General features: G+C 42.0%; 1 protein-coding gene across 5 annotated transcripts in view; it reads right to left on the bottom strand.

Moving 5' to 3' along the window:
* Positions 1–27,165, bottom strand: part of HERC2 (HECT and RLD domain containing E3 ubiquitin protein ligase 2) — a 206,705-nt gene that overhangs the window by 151,600 nt on the left and 27,940 nt on the right. For all 5 annotated transcript variants that reach the window (XM_043537697.1, XM_037898783.2, XM_037898775.2 and 2 more), the window contains exons 3-5: positions 24,010–24,124; positions 15,086–15,223; positions 1,886–2,105 (exon numbers count right to left, since the gene is read on the bottom strand). In XM_043537697.1, the coding sequence (XP_043393632.1) occupies positions 1,886–2,105; positions 15,086–15,223; positions 24,010–24,124 (473 nt within the window). The remainder of the gene's footprint in view (positions 1–1,885; positions 2,106–15,085; positions 15,224–24,009; positions 24,125–27,165) is intronic.

Below are 27,165 nucleotides of genomic sequence, written 5' to 3' on the forward strand. Positions count from 1 at the left end.
GCTCAGTCTCTCCAACAGCACAAATTCCTCCCACAACTCCTGACATCCGCACCCTCCTGACTAAGTGGGAGGCTTTTAACTAGTTTCAGCCAGTCCCTGATTGGCTTCAGGTGTCCCAATCAACCTAACATTCTCCCTGCCTTCTGGAAAGTTCTTAATTCGCCCCAGGTGTCTTAATGGACCTGGAGCAGCTGCCATTTCACTTATCCTGGTACCAGCGATTTGTTTAGCCTGGAGCGAATATATCTATCTCCCGCTACTTTTCTACAGCCATCTGGCCTTGCCCCGTCACACTATGTACCAAATCATATTTTTCTGCTAAGTGGATGGTGTTGTATTTATAGTTGGCTTCAATCTATTCTCCAAACAGTTTTCGTTTTCTTGCAAACCCAGCTGTAACTTTTGTCTCACACTTTTAATACCAGGATTCATAAATATTTTGACATGACTGTTCACACCGTAAGAATGCCACTGAAAGACAGCTATTAAAATAAGCTTTCTACAACAGCACATGCTTTTGAATGGTCCTCCTGCAGTCATGTTCAGGGCTGTAGCTAACGTTGCATCTGGGATATCTTCTGTCCAGCAATGTATTCAACCTGGCTCTGATACACCTTGGTTTATCTGTACCCAGCAGCTGTCTCTCATAGGAATTCTCTCCCACCAATTATTGATGCTAAGCTCTAACAGTTTTGTTATCATCTCCTTTCCAATTAACTTTTATGATGAGGGTCATATTAACACCACTTTTATTTGCAAGTTCAATAATGGGTTGCAGAAGGAGGTGGCATACATTTAATTTTTCTTAATAGCATTCACTAAATGTGAACACATTTCTGCTAACCCTTTTATTTCTATTTGTGAAATCACATTAAAATAAATAAGTTTCACCTTCTACCTGCAGAATGAGCAACCTCCACCCACCCCACTGTTTCTCTTAGAAAGAATGACAATCTTGTCCTTCTTATTGGTTGCACATCAGGGATTTGGACTGCTTCGGTTTGCTGCCCCAATAAAAAAGTTAAATTTTTTTATACTGAAATTTCAACAGTGTGATTTTAAAAAAAAAGTGCTGATCTATTTAAGTCATGTCTGAGGCCAAAAGATTTCTTCAAGGAATAGAAACAGCCAGACATTGGCACATCATCATTGCCAGATGACTCATAAGTACACTTTCCTTTAAATACGTTCTTGCAGAGAAGTATAGAAATTTATCAGACAAATAAAGGCTTTCCGCACTAACAAAGGAATTTCAACTTGAGTTGCCTCACACTCTTCATCAAACACAGCATGCCCCTTCCCTCCACTGGCACCTTTCCTGTGAACTAGAATTAGCAAGTTTATTTACAGCAGGAAAGTAACTGGTGTATTTCTTGTTCGGCTATTGTTTTCTTTGCCATATCTGCAGCTACTCCCTTTTAACGTTTTTTGCCCATATCAAGATAATGCATGACAAGGAAGACTATTTTTCAGCACTGTTTAAAGTGTGTCCTGTGCCATATGCATGTAAGTATATTCTAACAACACAGCTACTAATGTCATTCCAGTCATATGATCTCCCTTGACATAAATTCTGAAACAGGCCTGACCACAGCTAGCTAGAATGACACACAAGAAACACCTTGGTGAAAATAGTATTACAGCTTAGAGGAAGTTTCCGTCACAGGATCATGGTGTAATGCAAGCAAATATTTAAGTGTCAACCAAGGACCAAAGCCCCTGCCTCAGAGATACATACAGTAGCTCTGGTGCTTGTATTAAATCCAGAAGGAAAAAGAAACCAGTGCTAAGGTCTCTCACATTAGTGAAGTCACAAAAAGATGACTAAACATCTGTTTTAAATTGATCCAGCACCAGAGCAACCTGCTTGTCCCGATCGCATTACCTTTTCTTGTCCGCAGCAGGCAGAGGAATACCACTGCTTTTCCACTTAACCTTGACATTCTCCTGAAGAACAGTTCTGTTCAATGCAATGAAATATCGTTCCAGGACAACTAGCCTCTGTTTCAGCCGCAGAGCAGAAAGAGTTGTCGTGGCAGTTTGTGTGGCTAGAACTTGCTGTTCCTTCACCAGCACATACAGGCACTCTTTCAACTCATTCACATCTAAAAGAAACATGGCAGAAAAGTATTACTACTGTGAGATAGCAAGATGAACACAACATATAACCGAGTTCACAAATATGAAAACAGGTAAACTGAACAATTTGAGGCAACCAGGCATTCTAAATCACAAAGGTTAGTAAGACAAAGACGACTATTTTTCAGTTTGCAATTTAAAAAAAACAGCAGCATCCTTTAAAGTGTGTCCTGTTCCCTATGCAAGTACATTCTAATATACTACTACTGTCATTACAGCTAAATCTGACTTTACTCCATAAAACTCACTTGTCTTCTTACATAAGGGTCAGGCACGTGCTAAATACTCAAAGTAATCACACACTGCACATAATAGATATGTAGAATAGCAAAGATAAGGTTATTATGGAAAAACTATTTCCTTACTTGTGTGAATAATTCTGAATCTTAATAGTTCATTAATGTAGTCTCAATATGTGGTATAAAGTATTTAAGTGTTCTAAATAAACAACTTAGACCGCAAATTTTTACCATCTAGCAGACCTTGTGGACAGTACTCTTATGTGCAGCCAACAGCCTTATATAAGGTCTGTCGCTTGCATTTTATGTGCTGATATACATTATCTTATGTTTCTTAGTATTTATAAAGCAACTCTCAGAAGCTCCAGGATCACTGCCAAGGACTGCTGAGCTTACAAAACAAGAAGTGTAAGAAATTAAAGCGTATCTTGAGAACACTGCCAAACAAAACATGTTTTGAGACTGAACGTGTGCTACACTGTATCACTCAAAGGGTCTGTAGCTGTCCAAACAAAAGACAACATCAATAGCTCAAGGAGCTCATAAGCTAATGACAATGGAGTAGGGGAAAGGCCCATGCTCACTGTAAATAAGTATGAACATGTTTACTTCCTATGGCAAATTTCAGGAAAGGTTTATAAAAAGTTTCTTAGCAGGCTTCCCTTCTATCAACTGTCTGATCACTAACGGCCATCTCATGCTGCTTTTCACTAAATTACAGCACCCTTAATATTCTCCAGCCTGGCCAGTTACCCAGCTCCTAGTAACAAAAGTATTTTGTTTTAACGAATTTATGAGTATTTAAATCCAGATTATGACACAGAACGCCTCACTCACAGTGCAATGGTATTGTGAACAGCTGTGAACAACAGTGCTAACAGAACTACATCTGTAGTTTGGAGAACCCCATTTCACAAAACATTCATGAGAACATAAGAATAGCCATACTGGGTCAGACCAAAGGTCCATCTAGCCCAGTATCCTGTCTTCCGACAGTGGACAATGCCAGATGCCCCAGAGGGAATGAACAGAACAGGTAATCATCAAGTGATTCATCCCGTCACCCATTCCCAGCTTCAAGGCAAACAGAGGATAGGGACACCATCCCTGCCCATCCTGACTAATAGCCATTCATGGACCTATCCTGAAGGAACATATCTAGTTCTTTTTTGAACCCTGTTATAGTCTTGGCCTTCATAACATCCTCTGGCAAAGAGTTCCACAGGTTGACTGTGCATTATGTGAAGAAATACCTTTTGTTTGTTTTAAATCTGCTGCCTATTAATTTAGTGACCCCTAGTTCTTTTTATGAGGCGTAAATAACACTTCCTTATTTACTTTCTCCACATCAGTCATGATTTTATAGACCTCTATCATATCCCCCCTTAGTCATCTCTTTTCCAAGCTGAGAAGTCCCAGTCTTATTAATCTCTCCTCATACGGAAGCCGTTCCATATCCCTAATCATTTTTGTTGCTCTTTTCTGATCCTTTTCCATTTCCAATATACATCTAGCACATCCCTCACATTACAGTCATAAGTTACATGAGACTCATTCAGTATAATCTCCCTGTAAATTCAGGTCTTTGCAATACAGTATATTTTATGTATTGCCTCTTTTTTGTGAGATGTCTTTGCACACATAGCACCAAATTCAAATGATCATTTCTGCAGTCATATCACATTGCAAATTCATGTCTATTTTGCTGTCAGCTATCACCCCATCCTCATTTTCAGCAATATTGTGAAGTGAGATGCACTGAGACTGTGCGCCAGGCTACTTACTGATGTAACCATAGCACCTCAACCTTTATTTTGTAAACAAAAACAAAGAGGGAACATCTTGTAGTGCATGGCCTTCTGTATTTCAGAGTATCATAGCAGAACTTCTTGTTTGAGATTGGCATGTCAGCTTTACTTGCTGCCTCCCATAAACAATCTGAAGAGGTAAAATCAGTTTTCTCCTTACCCTCCCCAACAGAAAATCCTATCAGCTTCCAAAGGCCAACTCAGAGATGCAGCAGTGAATTAAAAATAGCCATCCAAGAATAACCCTTCTGCATTTTACTAAGATGATTTTATTAACTGTGGCCTTTTTGACAGCTGATTTAAATATGCAGATTTAATCATGCCCTGACCTAACTTTCCCTGCTAGGTTTTCCCATATACTTTTAGCTACAACCCACCTACCCTTCCTTTAAATGTCATGGAAGAAGAATAAAGCACATGCTCAAAGGAGATCTGGTTGTGATACAACATGGAAGGGAACTCATTTAGAGTTCCTTGTAAGCATCAGTAAATAACTCCTACATGTGGGCAAATCCGTTTATTCTTTCAATCTAAGCATTAAGCACTTCTGAAGCCTGTCCCCTCTGCCATCTACTTAGGGAATAGCCACTACTGTATGATTCTTGACCCAGGATCTATATAAATACGGCATCTGGTGCCAGACTCAGCAGGTCTACAGAGTAATATTCAATTAATGGGTCATTCATAACTCCTAGCAATCGACAAAAAAATAAAATAAATTGGGGCGGCCCTTAAAGCAACTTCCAAGAGCAAAAAATAGATACAAGTTGTCAGAGGAAAAAAATCCTTCTATTCCAAATGACACACAAAAACAATGAAAACAATGAAACAGCAATAAATTCATGGAAATGACCACAGAGGAGAGCTGGAGATCACTTCCGTTTCCCCAAGCACCAGGAGGAAGACCAGATCCCACCACAAGTATCATCACAGGGGCAGTTTCTCTTAAAAAACCACCACCACTAAAATTTAAGGCTTTTACAAAACCAGATTCAACCCCCAGTAGCCTTTACTGCAGTTAGCACTCTAAATCTGGAATACTGCATGACTACACAAACTTTGACTGAAGGTGCAACTATGATAGGAAGAGCAGTGCTACTCTCAAAAGCTGCCCATTGGGTACACACAGGCTATTGTTACTACAATGGCAACTGTCAGTTCCTAAATGTTAAAGCACCACACAGAGGGTATAACCCATATGCATAAAAAAAATTTTTAAAAATCAGATACTGAGATATTTTGGTAACAGCCAGCAACTAGTTGGGCAGAAACTGTTACCAGTCTAGGTTTCAAGTATCGTGAAGGTTCTGTTCTATTTTATGTAAACTTAACTTAAAGGCATTTGACCTCACTGTGATTCAAGATCTTTAAAGTGAATCCATATGAATCAGAATACAGTTTTTAAGAACAAACATTTTATTTCTTCCCCATGATACTATACTTCCATAGCCTCATAAGGCTTCAATTTTGTGGAAGCCTTCTACAGAAAAATTCAATTTCAGACAGAGATTATACATGAAGTATTTCAGTCCAACAGTAGTTTTGAAAGCAATGAAAACTGAGGCAAAGACTGGAACAGCAATTTAGGCTGCTAATGGTAGCTGTAATGTCATTCTGGCAGAGACTGCAGGAAGTTCAGAGACCTTAGAACTGAGGGGAAATAGTGATCATCTCTGTTTTAATAAGATTACATATACACATTTTTACCCACTTTTAATCTTCCACTTTTTCTGCAGTTCCCGTTTAAGTGACTTGCATTCATCATTAGAAAGATTTAAATACATCAGGGATATGATCAGGGAAGTGGCAATTAATTTTAATATTACCAAATTATTTCAAGTCTAAATATCAACCTGTATAATATAACTATCGAAGAACTAAATATACTGTATTAATAGTAACATGTGATTCAATTTCAACTGAGAAGAACAGAGAACGTATGTTGCATCAAAGGCAAGATTAAAACAATAAGTTATTACACAAACATACAAGACCATGATACAGAGTACACTCTAGTCCATTTTACCTCTACAATTATTTCATAAATCCTGGAGCTGTGCTACTTAACTAGACTACTACATGCAAGGTGAGAAATACAATGGTAGCCTGAAGAGTTAAGTTCTCAAACTGTGGTCAAAAGAGCACTTGTTGATTGTCTGCAGATAGGTGGCTGTTTAAGGATACATTCTCCTCATTTCCAGTGGCTTTATTGCTTTTAAACGTCTGCCAACACATTAAATGGCTTTCTAACAGAACATTTTCATGTAAGCAGTTGCCATGAACATGTGCAATTGTGAATGGGAGGTCAAGTAAACCATTAGATCATCTCTGTTTTACATTTGGTCTGATATGAAGAGGTCTGAGAACTTCCGTTGAATAGCCATGTTTAGCAAAGGAATCTGCAGCATATACGACGGGGGTACATTTTAACCTATACGTACCCAAAAGGAGATCAAACAAACCTTGGCAAAGATCTATTTTAAGAGTGTAGCAGCAACACGACTATACTTGCAAATACATATTAAAGAATGAGTTGAAATTAAATAGAACGGACATTTTTTCTCAAGGGTAACCAAGCTTTGGATTTTCCATTCCTATAGGGAATGGCTGAGTTCGCCTTACTGGAATTCAAGAAAAACTGGACTGTAACTTGGATACCAATTGTCTCGAGATATAAATGGGATTAAATGCTTAAATCAGACAAGTCTTGTTAACATGAGCATTTTCTTTTAACTTCTTCAGGGACACTAAACAATGATCAATTAGAATACAGTGGACTGTAAGACATTACTAGTTTCCCACAATAATATGGTAGGGTGTTTTTGTTTGCTCCAGGGGGGTAAGGGTGTAAGTGAGGAACGGAAAGAGTAGGCATTCACAGACCTTCATCCTTCCACTCATCTGTATTTCTGAATCTTAGCCTAACGAAATTCATTCTCCTAAAGATGGGATATTAAGTGAGCAATATTTTTCCTATTACACCTCTACCCGATATAACACATTCAGATATAACACGGTAAAGCAGAGCTCTCGGGGGACGGGGCTGCACGCTACGGTGGATCAAAGCAAGTTAGATATAACATGGTAAGATTTTTTGGCTCCCAAGGACAGTGTTATATCAGGGTAGAGGTGTAATTATCCTTTTTACTATAATTTTAAAAGGAGGTTATAAAAGGATATTATTCAATTACAGATTTTTTTTTAGTAACTATTTTGTATGTAGATAAGCTATTCTGACTTAGTCCATTAACTCAGTACTAACAACCCATAAAGCATGGAACTTCCAGGAAATTTTCCTCGTAATCCAGGAAGATTTGAAAACTGTTGCTACAACATGTATCTACAATATCTCACTGAATCCATTCTGGTAATCCTCCTCTTCCCCAGGGGGCACTGCCTCTAAAGTGACTTCCTGATGCAATTAGCTTTACTAGCAGTGCCAGAAAACAAGACACATTAGTATCTAAAAACCGCAAACTTGCCCCCATACACCTTAAATTCCCTGGAGTCCTGTGTAAAAAACAATGGCTTACAAACACTTGTCTTATTAATTCACTGCTAGTGAAATTAAACCAGTTTCGACTACACAAAGAAGCTATCAGTTTTATTTTACTTACACATTTCTTGCTCATTTAAAGTTAATGTGCTACTGCTTATTCCTACCTTTTCTTTTTTTTTGCTATTGAAAGATGTTAAAAAAAATTAGTCATAAATGCAGAAAAGTATTTCTGCTTAAACTCATTTAAAATGTGAGCTATACATCTGATTTCAAATACTGAATGGAACTGGAATAAAGTAATTCCATCCTTGTGTATATGTAGCATTTCATCCTTTAATAAAATAGGACATGACTGAATTAGGGACTTTTTTCCTGACTTTTATAGCCTAGCTTTTACATATATATGCATTTTATCAAAATTTTTGCTTTTCTTTTTAAAGAGAAAACACTGACTAATGTCAGATGACATCAAGTCAATATATGGAACAAGAACTACATTTAAAGCAAAAAAAAAAATAGCTTAATTTAACTTACTGACTGTAGCTTTATTTCTTCAACCTTTTTCTTAAAACATGCTTTACGCTTTTTTCTACAAATTGAAATGGCATTTAACTTCAGGAGAAAAGTTGCACTTTTGGATTTAGAACAGTAATGAGCTACATAACCCATTATTATTCTTAAAGTACTATGTAAGTACCTGAAAACAGGTTTGTAGGTAAACAGTGTCTGATTAATTTGACTATCTAGCTCATCAGATTTTTCTAAAATTAAAATATAAATATCCTTATGAGGACAAGGACAAGCAGAGGGCAAAAAAACTGCACGTCCTCTGTTCACTACATCCAGCTAAGAAGAATAAGTTAGCAATAGGCTAATATATATCAAGTGTGCTAAAAAGTTTATTAAACACAGCCACACTTTTGTGAGCTCCACTATGTAGGCAGCTGGACAATTTAAGTTAAGGTTTAGGTTAGATACATGAATTGGGAGTTAAGACCATATAAAGCCTCTAACTCAATTCAGACACCACTATCATTTACTGGATGGAAACACTGAAAACTGACAGTATTTCTAAAAAGTTGTTTAGAAAAATGCATTTTTCAGTGTATTGTATGTATTCTTATTGAGGACTCATTTGGTGACTTTAAGGTACTATAACCACTGTAGTTTTTCTAACTCCTTTAATAACTATTAGCACTGCAGGACTCTGCAGATTAATGATCTCACTACGGGGACACCACCACGCTCTGGCACAAAACAGACTGAAGAAAAGGAAGGGTACCAACAATGAAAGAGGACAATGTATAAATAAAGCAATAGAAGATTAAAAGGCTACTTCTCCAACCCTTCTCCCACCCCAAAAGAGGTTTTTGTACCACCATATGAGCATGGTATTTTCCTCTTTTCATGTCCAAGAAAGAGGGCAGCTGCACTTATATATACACGCCTTTGCATCACTGGAACCTCAACAACAAACATTACAAAAAAATGTGTAATTTAGAAAATAAATGAAAGCTAAGGTTTTAAGGAGGAACAATACAAAAATTAGGGTGGGTTAGTAAATAATAAAATTAGGATTTTTCCAAAGGAAAGCAAGGCAAAAGGCAGCTTGAAATGCTCTTCTCTCAAACGGAGATTAGTAAGGACTGAATGTAAAATGGAAACACAGTAAGAAGCCACTGAGTAGTCAAATTTGCATGTCATGACACTGTTTTTAAGGTTTATACTATGGTAACAACCAAAAGCCCTAATCAGAGGGGCCTCATTTTTCTGTACGAATACGTATTGACCATTGCTGCCCCAAAAACCTGACAAAAGGGCTCATTCTAATTTACCCACTGTTCTGGAAGGGTAAAGGGGCTTTAATGTAAATAACAAACAGGCACAAAGTGTTTCTCCCCCAGTCAGACCTGTGCCAGTAAGACCCAAGTGAAGAGCACTACTCCCCTAAGACATTCATAGGTATTTTCCATCTATACTCTTAGTAAATATGGTTTCAGTCCTGTTAAGTTACACACACAGGCAGTCCCCTGCATCAGCATTGACTTCAGTGAGGCTTTACACAGGTTCATGGGGTCTATTTGTGCACATTTTTGCCGGCTGGGGGTCTATATTATTGCACAGTTGTAAAACCATGGCTGTGGCCCAACTATGCTTAAAAATGGTTTTCTAATGTAAATGGTGCATCGTAAAATTGGGTGTAACTATTGGCAAAGGCTCACTGACAACACAATAAACTTGACTGCTTTTGTGGGTGGCGAAGAGACTGACCTTAAACCCCTCTTTAATAATATTTGTTAAATATCTCCATGCTTGAAACAGGCTCCCAACTCCAAATTTCCCAATGCATATTAGCAGTTGAAAAAAAAAAGACAACTTAAAAAGAAGTGATACTGTCTGAAATTTTGGCTATTGTTGCAGAGAATACCACCTATTTCTTAAATAAGACTTTTCATTACTAGATTTCAAAGCACTTTGCAATCTTTAATGCATTTATCCTCACAACATCCCTGTGAGGTAGGTAAGTGCTATTATCCCCATTTTACAGATGAGGAATGGAGGCACAGCATGCCTTGTCCAAGGTCATCAGGGAAGTTTGTGGCAGACCAAGGAACTGAACTCCCAAGTCCTAGGCTAGTGCCCTAACCACTGTAAAGTATAGCGGGGGGGAGTTCTACTTTTCAGATTGGGTGCCTGTGCACTTGACAACTTTGTGTGGTCCAAGGCTAGCTATTTGAAAATGTAGTCAGTTTCTCCCATTTGTGTAGGGTCTTTCACACAGTAACAGAAAAGCAAAATAATTTTTAAAAGGAAAAGAAAAAAAAGCAATTCTAAAGCCACAAAAATTGGCAGGACTCCTGAAAGGTAGCTATTATAGGTGTAGCTACTTTTATCTAATATACACAAAGCTAAAAATATGCTTTAATTCACATTAGAGCCACCTACACTACAGCTCAATAATAATGTGCATAACAAGAAGTAGTTATAGTCTAAAGACTTGTCTACACTTGAAAGCTAAATTGCATTTAAGTAGGATATGATTTTAAAGCACAACAACTATTCTAGCAAAGCTCCATTTTGTAGACAAGCCTTAACATATTAACATTAACTATAGCAGAGCTCTCACTCTGCTATAATGAGGACTAAAGTATGGATTAGAAAGATCTCATTCTGTAGTCCTCTACCTCACCAAGAAAATTTTAAACACACACACGCATGCACACACCCCTGCCTCGTTCTCCTTGCTTTAGGATCGTACTCCCATTTTAGACGACAAAGACCCTGGTCTACAAACCTTGGTCAACACGAGTTACCTCGGCGTACAGATGCCAAAGTTTGTATATCATGGAAAGGCGGAGGTGGAACAGCTCTCTGCTGACTGAGCAACCAAACACAAGTTCAACATGGAGCTGAGCAGTTGAGGGTGGTTTTGAAAGAGAACTTTAATAGTCAGCTGCAATAGGGTTCTATGCTGAATTATTCTCCAGGCTTGCAATTTTGGGTTGCGCTAGAAATTGCATAACGCTTGCTGAACATTTATAAATATTTTAGATTATATTTGTTACTAAAGTTACGAATTATGTGGTGCTTGCTTAACATTTATAAATATGACTGGGTGTTTTCTTGAACCTATGAATTCTGCGGTGCTCTACATTTACAAGTACTGGATGCTCTGAATACCTTCGTGCCCTCAACAATAAATGGTATGAACTAATAAAGATCATTTTATTTTCAAAAAAAGGAAAATTTATTGAATGGCAAAAACTGGAGAAAAACCAACGTGCAAAACAAGCCATGCAATATAAACTGTAAACATAAATTAATGGGGGAACAAAATTGGAAAGGGAGCAAACATTTCTATTTATTTCAGTGCACATAATCGGTTGTAGCTTAACATACACCAACCATGGTTCTCACACACAACAGTGTATGTGAAGCTGCCATTTTCCCCAGGCTTAGAGAGGAAGGGGAATGTGGGGGGAGTAAGGAGCTGCTACTACAGAGTTCTCCAAGGACTGCAAAGGGTGAGGAGTCTGGGTATTTGGACCTGTAGGTCAACTTGGACCTACAACATTTGTGTTTGCTGCTTGAGAAGATCCATCATGTCCTGGTACATCTCCCTCTCCTTTTCTTGGGCCTCTCTTCTGTCTGCTCTGTACTTCTCCCTGTTGTCTTCCATGAGGGCTCTCAAGGTCCTTTGCTCAGTCAGATGCAGCACTGGCTTGCAGAATTTCACGGAACATGTCCTCCCTAGTTCTCCTCTGTCTCCTCAGGGGGCACCCCACAAGGCTGCAAAAGCAGTTGCTGCTGATGGAGAGAGAGAGAGGTATCATTGGACTTACAGTCACAAGAGAAAGGGAAGGGAGTTTTGAAGCTGATCTTTCCTTTATTCAGTAAGATTTAGTAAGACATACTTATTAACACTTCAGCTTTGAAGCACCTCTGCACAACACTGCTCTCAGTTCCAGCTACAGTGAGTGCAACCCACCAGGAACAAGAAATTACGGTTGAATGAAACAAAATGTTGGTCTCTATTCTATGGGTATTGATAGGGCCCTAAAAAATTCACAGTCCATTTTGGTCAATTTCAGACCATAGAATTTTTTTAAAAAAATAAATTTCATTATTTCAGCTATTTAAATCTGAAGTGTCATGGTGCTATAATTGTAGGGATCCCGACCAAAGAAGGAGTTGTGGGGAAAAGGGGTCACAAGGTTATTGTAAAAAGAAAAAGGAGTACTTGTGGCACCTTAAAGACTAACCAATTTATTTGAGCATAAGCTTTCGTGAGCTACAGCTCACTTCATCGGACGCATAAAAGCGCTTTTATGCATCCGATGAAGTGAGCTGTAGCTCACGAAAGCTTATGCTCAAATAAATTGGTTAGTCTCTAAGGTGCCACAAGTACTCCTTTTCTTTTTGCGAATACAGACTAACACGGCTGCTACTCTGAAACCTGTCATTATGCAAGGTTATTGTGGGGGAGGGGGGTTGCAGTAACTGTTCCCTCTAAGCTGTGCGCATGTTTGCACGCGCACACAGATCCTAAACCCAGCGAAACACCGTGCTCACAAAAATTTGCACAGAAGACATTTTTTGCGCACACAGCCTGTCAAAAATTAGAGGGAACATTGGTTGTGGTATTACTATCCTTACTTCTGAGCTGCTGCTGGCAGCAGCGTGGCCTTCAGAGCTGGGCAACTGGAGAGTGGCGGCTGCTGGCCGGGATCCCAGCTCTGAAGGCAGAGCCACCGCCAGCAGCAGCGCAGAAGCAAGGGTGGCAGGCTATGGTATTGCCACCCTTATTTCTGCACTGCTGCCTGCAGAGCTGGGCCCTCAGTCAGCAGCTGCCACTCTCCAGCCGCCCAGCTCTGAAGTCAGCCGCTCAGAAGTAAGGGTGGCATGGTATAGTATTGCCACCCTTACTTCTGCACTGCTGCTGGGGGGGATGAGGGGAGCTGCCTTCAGAGCTGGGCGCCCAGCCAACAGCCACCGCTCTCCAGCTGCCCAGCTCTGAAGGCAGCACAGAAGGGTGGCAATACTACAACCCCCCTAAAATAACCTTGTGACCCCTCTGCAATTCCCTTTTCAGTCAGGACCCCCAACTTGAGAAATACTGGTCTCCCCTGTGAAAAACGGTATAATATAGGGTAAAAGCACCCGAAAGACGAGATTTCACAGGGGTTAACCAGATTTCACAGTCTGTGACGTGTTCTTCATGGCCATGAATTTGGTAGGGCCCTAGGTATAGGGAAATGGCACTGCATATTGGCATGAATGTTCCAGGTGGTGATTTTAGCAGATCTCATTCCTGTGGGTAACAACAGCAAAGAGCTCAGCTGCTGCTAGCCTGTTTACTGCAATGGTGCCAGCCAAACTCGCCACAGGGTGGTCTGTGAAAATATCCTACCACAGAGAAAGAAAAACTGGCCATCCCTTGAAACCTTTGGGAAAGGATTGAAGGGTATCTCCATGAAAGTTTCATTGAGCTCTCAGGAGGATACAAGGGGCATCCCTATGTACATAAACAATCTGCTCCCCATTGCCCCCGCATAACCTAACATCCACCTCTGTTTGTTGTAATGCTACCTCTTCCCATACAAGTAAAACAATAAAAATCAACCCGTGTCATGACACAGGTGGTGATGTGCCAAGTGCCATCTTTAAATTTAAAGATTGTAAGGGAAAATGCATACACACACTTACCCAAAGTCTCTTTCTCTTCATTAGCATCGTCAGTGCTGGGCTGATGGGTTTAGCTACTCGGTGGTGAACTTTCAAAAGAGGTCATGGCTTGTGATATCACTGGACATACTGGTGAGTCTCCTTCCTCCTTTTCTTCCTTATCCTCCCCGCTGTTCATGGTAGGGGTCTGTGTCTTGGGCTCTTCTGAAATATCCAGAGCGGTCTGTGGGGTGCTGGTATGTCTCCACCAAATATGGCATGCAGTTCATTGTAAAAGCAGCAGGTCCACAGCTCAGAACCAGGTTGAACATTAGTCTCCCTGCCATAGTTCCTTTGCTTTCACGAGGTACTGCTGCTGAAACTTCTCATACCCCTTTGCCAGTACCCGCTATGCAATCTGCTCATAGATGTCCATGTTTCTACAGCTCATCAGTAGTTGTGCCTGCACAGCCTCTTCTCCCCACAGGCCCAAGAGATCGAATACCTCCTGTTTATTCCAGGCAGGAGAACGCATCTAGTGCATGCAACCAGCATGGTCAGTTACACACAGTAAGGGAGAGCTGTGAGGTGTTCTCACCAAGGTGGGAAATCAGGAAAAGGCATTTCAAAAATATGTGGAGGAGATTAAAGAAGGCGGTAGCCTCCGGTCTCCATGATCCCTGGGCAGCAGCATTTAAATGGAATGGGGCATGTGGGACAGCTCCTGGAGGACTACTGGGGTTGACACAGGTCATACAGCATCTACTGCATTGACCTCAGTAGGTCAACCATGGCTCTCCACCGTTCAGGGAGAGATTTTACTGCAATCACCGTAACAGGGTGCTTATGTTTGTGGGAGACAAATTTAAATGTAGAGACTTGCACAAATAGGTTGACACGAGACAACCTAACTTCGTAGTGCAAGGTGCAAGAGTACATTGATGTAGTAAAGTCTGTCCAAATCTCTGGACACACCTGAAACAAAAGCTCAGAGGTGTGAACTCTCCTTGTTCAAGTTAATGAAGTTAACACCAAAACCTAAAGATGACAAATTTAAATGTCAACATTGTTAACTATTTTGCTACTTATAATTTAGCATAGCATACAAGTATTCAGCGAATGTGATAAATGCACTCAACATATGCATTTGATCCAATTAGTTCTAATTGTTCCAATTACCCATAAATGAAAAGTACTTAATGCCATAAAAAGAATTACTGAAACATTCATAATACCTGGTTGTTTACCCCACACCCAACTCTCAACAATCGATTTGGCCCTATAAGTAGGTAGTGGAGTTTCCTCTTCATCTTTCTTTTCTTTGTCATTTTGTTCTTCCTTCTTTGATCCAGTCTGGCATTCAGTGCTGTCATCTAAAGAAATACAAAATTGAACTAGTTAAGCTATTTTTGAAGAAGAGATCCATCCATTTATTTGCCTTAGAGTACTTTTCTAACCTAGAACCAAGAAGGTCAGACTCTGTCCTCAAATTCACAGCACTACTGTCAAAGAGTGAGATGAGAAAGAAACAAGTGCTGATTTAGCTGTCACAGGTGCTAGGTTTCACATTTCACTAGACAACACAGGGATCCTTTATACCTAGAAATCCGTAAGTCACTGTTAAAACTTGCATTGAAGGGTAAGAATTTTTCAACATAATAGAAACAGATGGTAAGCCTACTACAGATCGCTTTTTACCGGTATAGCGTTTGTTCCCAATTGTTGGTATTTCACATTAGTCTACTTAGATTACTTGCTTTCATATTCTATGGACAGCATGACAAACAATTTAACAGGCAACAACTGCCTCTGTTTCAGTGTCAAAAGTAAACCCATGCAAGTGGTGGTTACTCTAATTTTATGCAGCATTATGTCTATATGTAATTATAGTTGCGGATTGGTCCTGCTTTGAGCAGGGGGTTGGACTAGATAACCTCCTGAGGTCCTTCCAACCCTGATATTCTATGATTCTATGATATACACATTCATTGTACCAAACGTATTAAAAAAAAAAAAAAAAATTGGTTAAAGACAGAAGGAGGACCAAAAAAATGCCACCATGGCTAAATAGAGTGATGGAGGTCACTGGAGGCAAAAAAGCATCCTTTGAAATTTGGAAGTCAAATCCTAATGAAGAAAATAAGGAGCACAAACTCTGGCAAGTAAGACAGAAAAATATAAGTCAAGCCAAGAAAGAATTTGAGAAGCAACTTGCTAAACAAACACATTTTTAAGTACATCAGAAGCAGCAAGCCTGCCAAACAGGCAGAGGGGCCACTACAAGACTTACAAGGTGCAGTGGATCACCTAGAGCCAGGACATTTGACCGGATTGCAGGACAGAAGAGCTACAAGGCTAGCAGGGATGATGGTAATCAGCACCAGTGGGAGGTTGCAGGGGTGGGGTGTGAAAGGGAGTCCCTTCTGTCCAATGCTGCAAATCGTGACTGTAGGAGGGACCTCAGCAGGGTTTGGGAAACTTGCCCACTTCTCCTCTCAGGGGATATATAGGGGGAGGGGAGAATGGTCACGTACCCCACTGGGTTTGGTGTCTCCTGATCTTTGGGGGGAAGGGTAACAGAACTAAGATGTGGGGGAGGGGGAAAGAGAAAAGATCTAGGGTCTAGGAGCTGTGTCATGGATGTCTGGGGTACACCCACCTACAGAAGTCAGTGGCATTACACAGCTGTTGCAAGCTAACCTTCAGTTATTGGAGTAGCTGGGAGCTTTCGGGGGGGGGGGGGGGGCACGGAGGCTGGAGATGGTAATAATGGAAGACAGGCAATAGTCAGGTGGGGCAGACCCCTCGCCAGGGGGCAAGAACCCTTAATCGGGAGTGGGAGGAGATAGCGGTGTACTCTACAACTCTCTCTCACACACGCACACTCACTCTAATAGGGAATGTGAATTCATGGGACAGAACTGCTGCTCCAGGAACAACTGGGGGGGGGGGGGGGCGGGGGGGGTCCACGCAACAGGGCAAAGGGTGCCCTGATGGTCAGTCAATAGTATAAGTATGCTGGGGTGGCAGATGGGAGTTCACCTTCTCTGTACTACTAAGGATAATATTTTGAGAGGTGAATATACAGACATATTATTACTGGTGCCCAGGGAGGTTCTGACAGACAGTAAAGCTGGGCAGAGCAAGCAGGACAATAAAATGCCTAAGCGACCAAAGGTGGCTAGAACATGTGAAAACCAGGAAGCCACCTTCCTGATCTACGCAAGCCTTACTGCAGATGCTTACGCAGACAGAAGCCGAGCATTATTCAAATATATGGATATACAGTAGAAGCTCTCTTATCCAGCATGTTGGGGGAATGAGGGGTGCCAGTAAGGCAAAAATTCTGGTTAACTAAGAGGGAGGGAACTGGGGCTCAGGAGGGGGTATGGGGCCCAGTAGGTGGTGCGGGGTGCCGGATCTGGGGAGCACTCACCTCGAGCATCTTCCCGCAAGCAAAGACATGTCCCTGCTGCTCTTAGATGGAGGCACAGCTAGGCAGCTCTGCCCCCACCCACCAAGAGCTGCTGCCGGACATGCTGTCCACTTCTGGGAACGGTGGCCTTAGCCCCGCTGCGCCAGCCCCCAGGAGCCGCCTGATGTAAGCGGCGCCCGGCTGGAGCCCACACCCCAATGCCCGCCTACCCTCGCAGCCCCGAGCCCACCAGCCCCAAATTTCTTCCCAGAATCTGCATCCCAACCCCCTGCCCCAGGCTCAGCCAGGAGCCCCTACCACACTCCAACCCCCTGGCCCCAGCCCAGAGCCCATACCTCAACCCCCTGTCCCAGCCCCAGCGAGAGTGAGTGACTGTGGGAAAGAGCAAGCGATTGAGGAGGGGGAGGGAGCAGGGTGGGCCCTCAGAGAAGGGTCAGGGCAGGGGCTATGGTGTTTGGGTTTGTGTGATTACTGTTATTTCTACATTTTCGTTGAAGTAGATCCTGTGTTGCACTTAAATTCAAAAAGTGATCCTGTGCTTAAAGAGATTGGAGACCACTGATCTAGTTAGAAAAAGGGAGAGTACAATTTAACTTTTCTGGAATTTTTTCCAATTTTGGTGGCAGTGGCCATTTGGGAACAACTTGTTAATAAAAGGGTGTACTTATAGTGTGACAACACGGTGGTGGCCCATGTTATCTATCGCCTGTCCTTCAGATCACACACAAGTTATGAGGCTGGTGAGGGCATCTGTACGACAGTGTTTAAGCAGTAACACCTGTTTCTCTTCCAAACATGTTCCCAGGGTTGATAATGGCACAGCAGATGCATTGTCTCATTTTCAGTTGGACAGATTTCAGGAGCTGGCAAGGAACCCAAAGGGATGCCACTAGCACTATGGAACCTTGGCATATGATGCCTGTCAGCATAGTGCAGAGCTCAGTGGCTCCATGAACACTGCAGAGCTACTGGAGAAGTTTTAACGATTGTGCAATTTCAGGAGCAGGAGGGCCTGTCACCTATGGGTGCTGTAGTATAAGGTGTTATTAGCCACCTGGCGTCATCAACAATCTCCACTCACCTACTGGACCTTACACTTGCCAGTAGGCTGAATGTTTGCCCAGATCCTTGTAGCGGATTTTTAATTCTGAGGTTTCTCGTGGGGTAATCTGGAAACACCAGCCCCAGGGAGAATGCACACCATCCCATCACTTTTAATACGCTTAGGGATCTGGTGCAGCTCCCAGAGCCTATATGTCCATTGTGGACAAGCGGTGGCCTTGTTTAGGGCTGCATTTCTAGTAGCATTTTTTTAAAGCTCTTAGGATCAGCAAACTAGCGTAGGGATTCTTCTGGATGGGCTTTGGAACTGAAGGATATATATTGCAAGGGGCAATCAGGGACATTAACCTTGAGGAGGTCAGAGATGGATCAAGGAGGCTGGAGTGAATCCATTATTTTACAGAAGGGTGGCAAGTCCAGGATCTGTCCTGTGGTGGGCCTACTTGGCAAGAAGGGCAGGGAGGTATGAGCCCCTCTTGATCATGGTGATTAAAGTCCCCTCACAACATACCTGTTTGTTACAGTTTTAAGACAAGGACTGACAAGGTTGGAGCTGCCAGTACACAAAATCAGTTCCCACTCATTCAGGATCAGGGCAGCAACAGCACCAACCCAGCTAGGGCTGGAGAGCGAGTGTAATCCAGGCAACTGGGCACTGGCATTCTGAACCATACAGAATGTATATGAGACTCCAGATGCTGGCAGACAGTGGCATGGATCTGCAGACACAGTATTGTTTTCTAGGCCAACAGGCGGACTTCCAGGTTGTCTGGAGGTTTGCAGCTAGGCCTCAACGGTGAAGCAAGTTCCGAGCTGGCATGAGAGAAAGGGTATATTATGCGACCAGCTGATGCCACTTCTGTATACCATGGTGGCCCATGAGCAGGTACCAGATTTGACTGTGGTTCTCCACAGGGGAAATGATTTGAGAACACGTCAGGGGGTAGACTTAATGCTCAGAACTAAGAAGGACTTGGAGAAGATCCTGGAACTTTTTCCAGGAGTAAAAATTATTTGGCAGGACGTGTTGCAACACAGGGTGTGAAGGCCACCCTGGGTTGACGAGGCTAGGAGATATGTGAACAGGGAGACCGCCAAATTCATAGATGGCAGGGGGCATAAGTAACTTCTCATTCAGAAATAGCACCAGTATTATTCAGCAAGGATGATGTTTACCTGTCAGTTTGGAGCTGATGCATTTTTGGTTGATATTAAAGAAGACTTTAGCAGATGTCTGGGAACCCAGACCTAGGCATGGTAACTGCTAGCCAAGGTAACTGCTAGTGCCTCCTTATGGCAGATGTCCAGTGTAGGTATCCCAAAGGGAAGGGATACAGTAATCAGAAAAAGTGGTCTGGTAAATGGGGAGCTGACCTTAAGGAGGTCTGAGTGGTTTTTTTGTTTTTATTTAAAGGAACAGAAACACGATGCTTCAGGGCTCCTACCGCAGGGAATCAACTCCCTGCTCCCTTATAGCCTCCCCTTAACCCTCATTCAAAATGGGGAGCAGCAGAAGGCTGGCTGGGGACCAGGATGAGTGCAGTGGAAGGGCCAACGGCAGCACACCTCTGCCCCCTCACCAGCACTGTACATATTTAACTGCGGAGTACTCCCAGACATTGACAAAGTTACGGCCTAATTAAACTACATCCAGTGTCTCCTGTCATACTTCCAGCATAGTCAGACAAAGGTATTCAAGAACACTCAAGGAAGACAAGGACATTGCAGAGAAGCTAAATTAATTCTTTGTATAGGTCTTTTGCTGCAGAGAATGTGCAGGACATACCCACGAGAGCTATTCTTTTGCAGTGACAAATCTCAAGTACTGTCCCAAATTAATGGGTCAGGAGGTTTTGGAACAAAATGATGAACAGTAATAAGTCACCCAGACCAGATGGTACTCAGCCAAGAGTTCTGAAGGAACTCTGATATGAAATTGCAGAGCTATTAACTGTAGTATATAACAACCAATCACTGAAATCATCCTCTGTACCAGATAACTTGGTAAGAGTTTTGTCTGCGTGAAATGCCGTTTGATAGAGCTGATGGAGGAAAAGATCCGAGGTTTGGAGATGCAGGTGGAAAGTCTGGTTGAGTTTAGAAAGGGGTTCGAGCAGATTATGGAGCAAAGACATGAGGTATCTGAAGGGAAAAGCTCAGACTTGCAGATGGAAGCAGGACTGAGGAATTCTGAGGGGAGACTGCTGGGTGAGGAAAGTGGTCAGTGGAAGCATGTGACTAAAAGAACCAGGCAGAGGAAAAGACGGGTTAGTAAAGGAGAAAGAGCTCAAGAATATGTTTGTAGAGTTGGAAAATGAAGAAGGGGCTCAGCAGGTAGTCACTGAAGGTGGAAGGCAAGGCAGAAGAGAAGAGTGGCTAGTCCTATAGGAAAAGGGGAAGAGTCAATGGAGACTATACTAAATATGAGCCCCAGGAGGATACAGGATGGGTTGAAAAGGATTACAAGGGAGAACAGGAATGGAAAGAACTTGCAGCCAGAGGGAACAGGGGATAGACTGGAGAATAGCACCGTCACCAGGAAAAGGCAGGTATATGTGATCGGGGACTCTTCACTGAGAAGAATAGACAGGCCTGTAACCAGAGCTGATCCAGAGAATAAAAGGGTGTGCTGTCTTCCGGGTGCTAAGATACGGGATGTAGACTTGAGGTTGAAAAGGATCCTAAAGGGAGCGGGAAGAATCCTCTAATTATCCTTCATGTGGGAACAAATGATACGGCTAGATTCTCGCTGGAAAGTATTAAGGGAGACTATGCTAAGCTGCGGAAGACACTTAAGGAAATCGAGGCTCAGGTAATCTTTAGTGGGATTCTACTTCTTCCTAGAGAAGGGCAACAAAGATGTGACAAGATTATGACTATCAACAGATGGCTTAGGCAGTGGTGCTATAAGGAGGGCTTTGGGATGTATGGCCACTGGGAGGCATTCATGGACAGAGGACAGTTCTCTCGGGATGGACTTCATTTGAGTAGGGAAGGAAATGGACTTCTAAGATGGAGGCTGGCACAACTGATTAAGAGAGCTTTAAACTAGGAATGTGGGGGAGATGTCCAGGTAATCTCCACGCCGGATTTTAGCATTGAGAGGGAAGAAAAAGTAAGAAAGGATACAGCTGTGGGTAGGAGAATGGATATAAGGAGGAAGGGCAGTGCGGTTACCAGTCTAATAGGTTATACTGGCTGTAGAATGACCGTGCCTAATCGGGTACAGAATGTGAGCGAGGCCAAACAGCAAAAATTAAGATGTTTGTACACCAATGCGAGGAGTCTAGGTAACAAAATGGAGGAACTAGAGCTAGTGGTGCAGGAAGTGAAACCAGATATTATAGGGATAACAGAAACATGGTGGAATAGTAGTCATGACTGGACTACGGGTATTGAAGGATATGTGCTGTTTAGGAAAGACAGAAATAAAAAAGGTAAAGGTGGTGGAGTAGCATTCTATATCAATGATGAGGCAGAATGTAAAGAAATAAGAAGCGATGGAATGGATAAGACAGAGTCCATCTGTGCAAAAATTACACTGGGGAAGAAAACTACTGGACCCTCCCCTGGGATAGTGCTTGGGGTGTGCTACAGACCGCCGGGATCTAATCTGGATATGGATAGAGCCCTCCTTAATGTTTTTAATTAAGTAAATACTAATGGAAACTGCGTGATCATGGGAGACTAACTTCCCAGATATAGACTGGAGGACAAGTGCTAGTAATAATAATAGGGCTCAGATTTTCCTAGATGCGATAGCTGATGGATTCCTTCATCAAGTAGTTGCTGAACCGACTAGAGGGGATGCCATTTTAGATTTGGATTTGGTGAGTAGTGAGGACCTCATAGAAGAAATGGTTGGAGGGGACAATCTTGGTTCAAGTGATCATGAGCACGAAAGCTTATGCTCAAAAAATCTGTTAGTCTCTAAGGTGCCACAAGTACTCCTTTTCTTTTTGAGCTAATTCAGTTCAAACTGAACGGAAGGATTAACAAAAATAAATCTGCAATTAGGGTTTTTGATTTCAAAAAGGCTGACTTTCAAAAATTAAGGAAATTAGTTAGGGAAGTGGATTGGACTGAAGAATTTGTGGATCTAAAGGCAGAGGAGGCCTGGGATTACTTTAAATCAAAGCTGCAGAAGCTATCAGAAGCCTGCATCCCAAGAAAGGGGAAAAAAATCATAGGCAGGAGTTGTAGACCAAGCTGAATGAGCAAGCATCTCAGAGAGGTGATTAAGAAAAAGCAGAAAGCATACAGGGAGTGCAAGATGGGAGGGATCAGCAAGGAAACCTACCTTATTGAGGTCAGAACATGTAGGGATAAAGTGAGACAGGCTAAAAGTCAAGTAGAGTTGGACCTTGCAAAGGGAATTAAAACCAATAGTAAAAGGTTCTATAGCCATATAAATAAGAAGAAAACAAAGAAAGAAGAAGTGGGACTGCTAAACACTGAAGATGGAGGGGAGGTCAAGGATAATCTAGGCATGGCCCAATATCTAAACAAATACTTTGCCTCAGTCTTTAATAAGGCTAAAGAGGATCTTAGGGATAATGGTAGCATGACAAATGGGAATGAGGATATGGAGGTAGATATTACCATATCTGAGGTAGAAGCGAAACTCAAACAGCTTAATGGGACTAAATCGGGGGGCCCAGATAATCTTCATCCAAGAATATTAAAGGAATTGGCACATGAAATTGCAAACCCATTAGCAAGAATTTTTAATGAATCTGTAAACTCAGGGGTTGTACCATATGAGTGGAGAATTGCTAAAGTAACAAAATGGAGGAACTGGAACTGCTGGTGCAGGAAGTGAAACCAGATATTATAGATATGGCCAGTGTAAAACAGAGTGATTTCAAAAGTTTTCAAAGCTGTATTTTCCAGAAATTTCAGATATGAATTATTCTAATGCAAAAAATACACGTATTGGCAAACATGAGAAATATGTAATCTTTTAGAGCACAAAAGTGCACTGGGAGGGGGCAGGAGCCAGCTGCGTGCAGGGGAGGGGGCACAGGCCATAGGCACTGAGGGCTAGAGATTGGGAAGGTGCGCGGCGGAAAAGCACTGTGGGCGCTGCCGAGAGCGGGTGTAAGCACTGTCCACCCTGCAGCATGGTGAGGGAGCCTGGCATCCCACTGGCATATGCCCTGCCTGCCCAGGAGAAGCTCCGTGGTGGTTTTGTTGAGCCCAGACCTGTATGAGGAGAGGAGAAGATGGCGGCAAGTCTCAACAGCAGCCAGCCCCCCAGCCTCTGCCCTGCACCCTGGGGAGGCATATAACCTCACACACATTGCCTCTGCCCTGTGGATGAGGTTTTTTGGGTTTTTTTGTTTTTTTTTTTAAACACACACTATGACTAGTCGTCATTTCTGGAAATTAAGGTCTCCTCTCTGCGGCCAACCGAGAAAGGCCATATTCCTAAAAGGCCAAAAAAAAAAAAAAAAAAAAAAATCAAAGGAACAGATTGGAGGAAGCACTAACCTATAAATCCTAGTAAGTAGCTCCCTCCTATTTATTCAAGAGCAGTAACACTATAAAGGAAAGTTAGTTACATTTGATTAAGAACGGAGGGTTTGTAATATTGTGAAATCAGTGCATAGGTCATACTATCAGGATAAAATTAAAAAACATGGGGAAAAAAAATCTTACCTTTTCTTAGAAGTAGTTCACCACTTTGTGCTAATTCTGTTCCAGTGTATACAATTTCTCCATCTTTCACCATTTCATTCCACAAGCCACAGAGTCCATCTCGTGTAAAAGCAAGCTGTTAAAAATAATTTTTATAAAGTAAGTTATGTACAGCATTCCCTAGATTTACCCACACCATCTCAAACAAAGCTTTTGAAATCATGGTCAGTACTTTCCTCAAAGCAAAAAAGAAAATATCATAACACACACTTATAATTTAGTTGTCCTAGAGGTAGTCTCTTTGAAATCTTAAAGCAAATACAAGGTTTGCACACCACACAAATAACTTTCAGATGACTTCTCAAAGCATTACAGAATTTGCTCTCAACCACCCCGTTAGGTCTGCTCTCTTCAGGATCAACCTATTTGAAGGAAACGCTTCAATATACATTAGAATATTGACTTCAAATAATTTCTAGCATTACACTTTAACCAACCAGAACATGAAATAAAAATCATCATCAACTAGGCAATATGATTCTGAAGAATGATAAGAAGAGACAATACTTCAACATGAGGTTATAGCTAAGAATTTTATACTGGAAAAGCATTGCAGGTGATTCAAGTCAAAATGTCCCTAACAGTTAATTTGAAGATGTTTGTGTCAACACCCAACCTGCAGAGGGAAAAAAAGTAGCAATCTGGCCCATCTACAATATTGAAAAGACAGCAATACTTCTTACATCTGATAGCTTTGTTCCTCCCGACCTGATTTCCTCCCTGCCCAGTAGAATTGTGAGCACTGAAGCATGGAAGAGCAGAATCCACCGTTGCCAACAGCAAAACACATTCAAGGGAATTCTCAAGCTTTGTACTAGCTAAGCAAGACTCAGTTTAGTACTGACCTCAGCATAAGCCCTATCCAGGGCATACGTAGACTACAAAGTTTTGCCGATGCAAGTTACGTCGGCCTAATATCACCACAGCCAGCATATCGCTTGTTCCTATACATACATGGCTCCTTGCATCAGCACTGCACATACTCATCAGGAGTGCTTGTTTCAATGCACAGCGCAGTGCACCATGGGTAGGTATTCCTGTGGTGTATATAGCAGGTATCACCGCTGTCCAGTGCACTGGCTTTCGGGAAATTTTGGCAATGCACTGTGGGCAGAAATGAGTCATGCAGGGGTGACTGGAACTGTGCGGTCAAGTTCCCACCATGCAACCTTCTCTATCCCATAATTTTCACACCTATGTTAAAAATCCCAACCACCAATATCGGGCTTGTTCACTGTCTCTGACAGAAGCATGGAGCCCGCACAGTTCTAAACTATTGTCATGAGTGTTTCAAGCACAGGACATATGATCCTCCAGTATTTGCAGAGCTGCAAGAAGAGCCACAGAGAAGGTGACAATTTGCTGGTGGGCAGATTGCTGTGGGACATAACGAGGACCAACTTTCCAGTGCAGGGACACCAGAATGAGAGCTGCACTAAGAGTGGAGAAACAAGTGGCAATTGCGCTCTGGAAACTTGCGGTGCTTGATTGCTACCAGTCAGCAGGAAATAATTTTGGAGTTGGAAAATCCACCATGGGGGCCGCTGTCATGCAAGCATGCAGGACCATTGATCAATCATCTCCTTCTACGCAGGACTATGACTCTTGACAACATGGAGGATAAAGTGGATGGCTTTGCAGTGATAGTGTTCCCAAGCTGCAATGAGGTGACAGACTGAATACACATCCCAATTTTGGCACCAGGCCAACTTGCCACTGACTCCATCAACAGAAAGGGCTATTTTTCTTTAGTTATTCAAGTGCTGGTGGATCATCAGAGACGCTTCCCCAACACAAATGTGGGCTGGTCAAAGAAGGTGTACGACTTCCGGATCTTTAAGAACACAGGACTTTTCAGAAAGCTGCAAGCAGGGATTTTTTTCCTGACCAGCAGATTACCATTACTGAAGTTGAAATGCAGTAGTGATCCTGGGGGACCCAGCCTATCCCTTACTCTCCTGGCTCATCAAACTGTACACTAGCCACCTCGCGAGCACCAAGGAAAGATTCAACTACCAGCTCAGCAGGTGCAAAATGACAGTTGAATGTGGTAGATTGACAGTTTTGGTAGATTGAAAGGGCACTGGTGAATTTAATTAATGTGATTGGATCTCAGTGAGAAATGATCCCAACAGTTGTAGCAGCCCGTTGTGGCCTGCATATCTGTGAAGCAAAGGGGGAAAAGGAGCCACTGAGATGAAGGGGAGCAGCTGTCTGCTCAGTTTAAAAAGCCAAATACAAGAGCTATCAGAAGACATCAATGAGGAGCTATACAGCACAGGGGGGCTTTGAGAGAACACTTCGACAGTGAACCACAACACAGCATTGTGATGGACTGTGCTCTACCTGGCCCTGAAGTTTGGGGACCTGTTAGGAATTGTAAGATGTGTACCAAGGACCAATGAACATAATACTGACAATGCACCTATTAAATCTACAGCAAGCAGCATAAAACTATGATTATTACACTTTGTGACTGATCCTATGAGTTGTGTCAGTGTTCAACAACAAGTAAGTGGTTGCTTTCACTACTGCCAAGCATTCTGCTGTAAATGTTGGGAACTAATAAACATGAATTATTTTCCAAACAGTACTGTTTTATTAAATGAAAAAACTTCAGAAAAATTTTGTTCAAGTGGAAAGTAAATACATTAAAACCTTAATAAATTTATGGAACAGAGTTTAAAGAAAAGGAAGGAACATTGTGGGACCGCTGCTGGAGGACTGTTAGTGTCCACATAGGTAACAGAGTGTCTACATAGACAGGCATCACAGAAACTTGGTAGAATGAGTATAATCCATGGGACACAGTAATACCAAGGTACAAAATATATCTGAATGACAAAACAGGTCATGCTGGTGGGGGAGTGGCACTATATGCGAAAGAAAGCATAGAATCAAGTGAAGTAAAAGTCTTAAATGAACCAAACAGTACCACAGAATCTTTATGGATAGTAATTCCATGCTTGAATAAGAAGAATATAGCAGCAGAGATACGTTACCTATCACCCGACCAGGATGGTGATAGTGACTGTAATGATCAGGGAGATTAGAGAGACTATAAAAATAAACTCAATAATGAGGGATTTCAACTATCCCCATATTGACTGGGTTCAT

The sequence above is a fragment of the Chelonia mydas genome, chromosome 1, assembly GCF_015237465.2.
Source record: "Chelonia mydas isolate rCheMyd1 chromosome 1, rCheMyd1.pri.v2, whole genome shotgun sequence".
Taxonomy (NCBI): Eukaryota; Metazoa; Chordata; order Testudines; family Cheloniidae; genus Chelonia; species Chelonia mydas.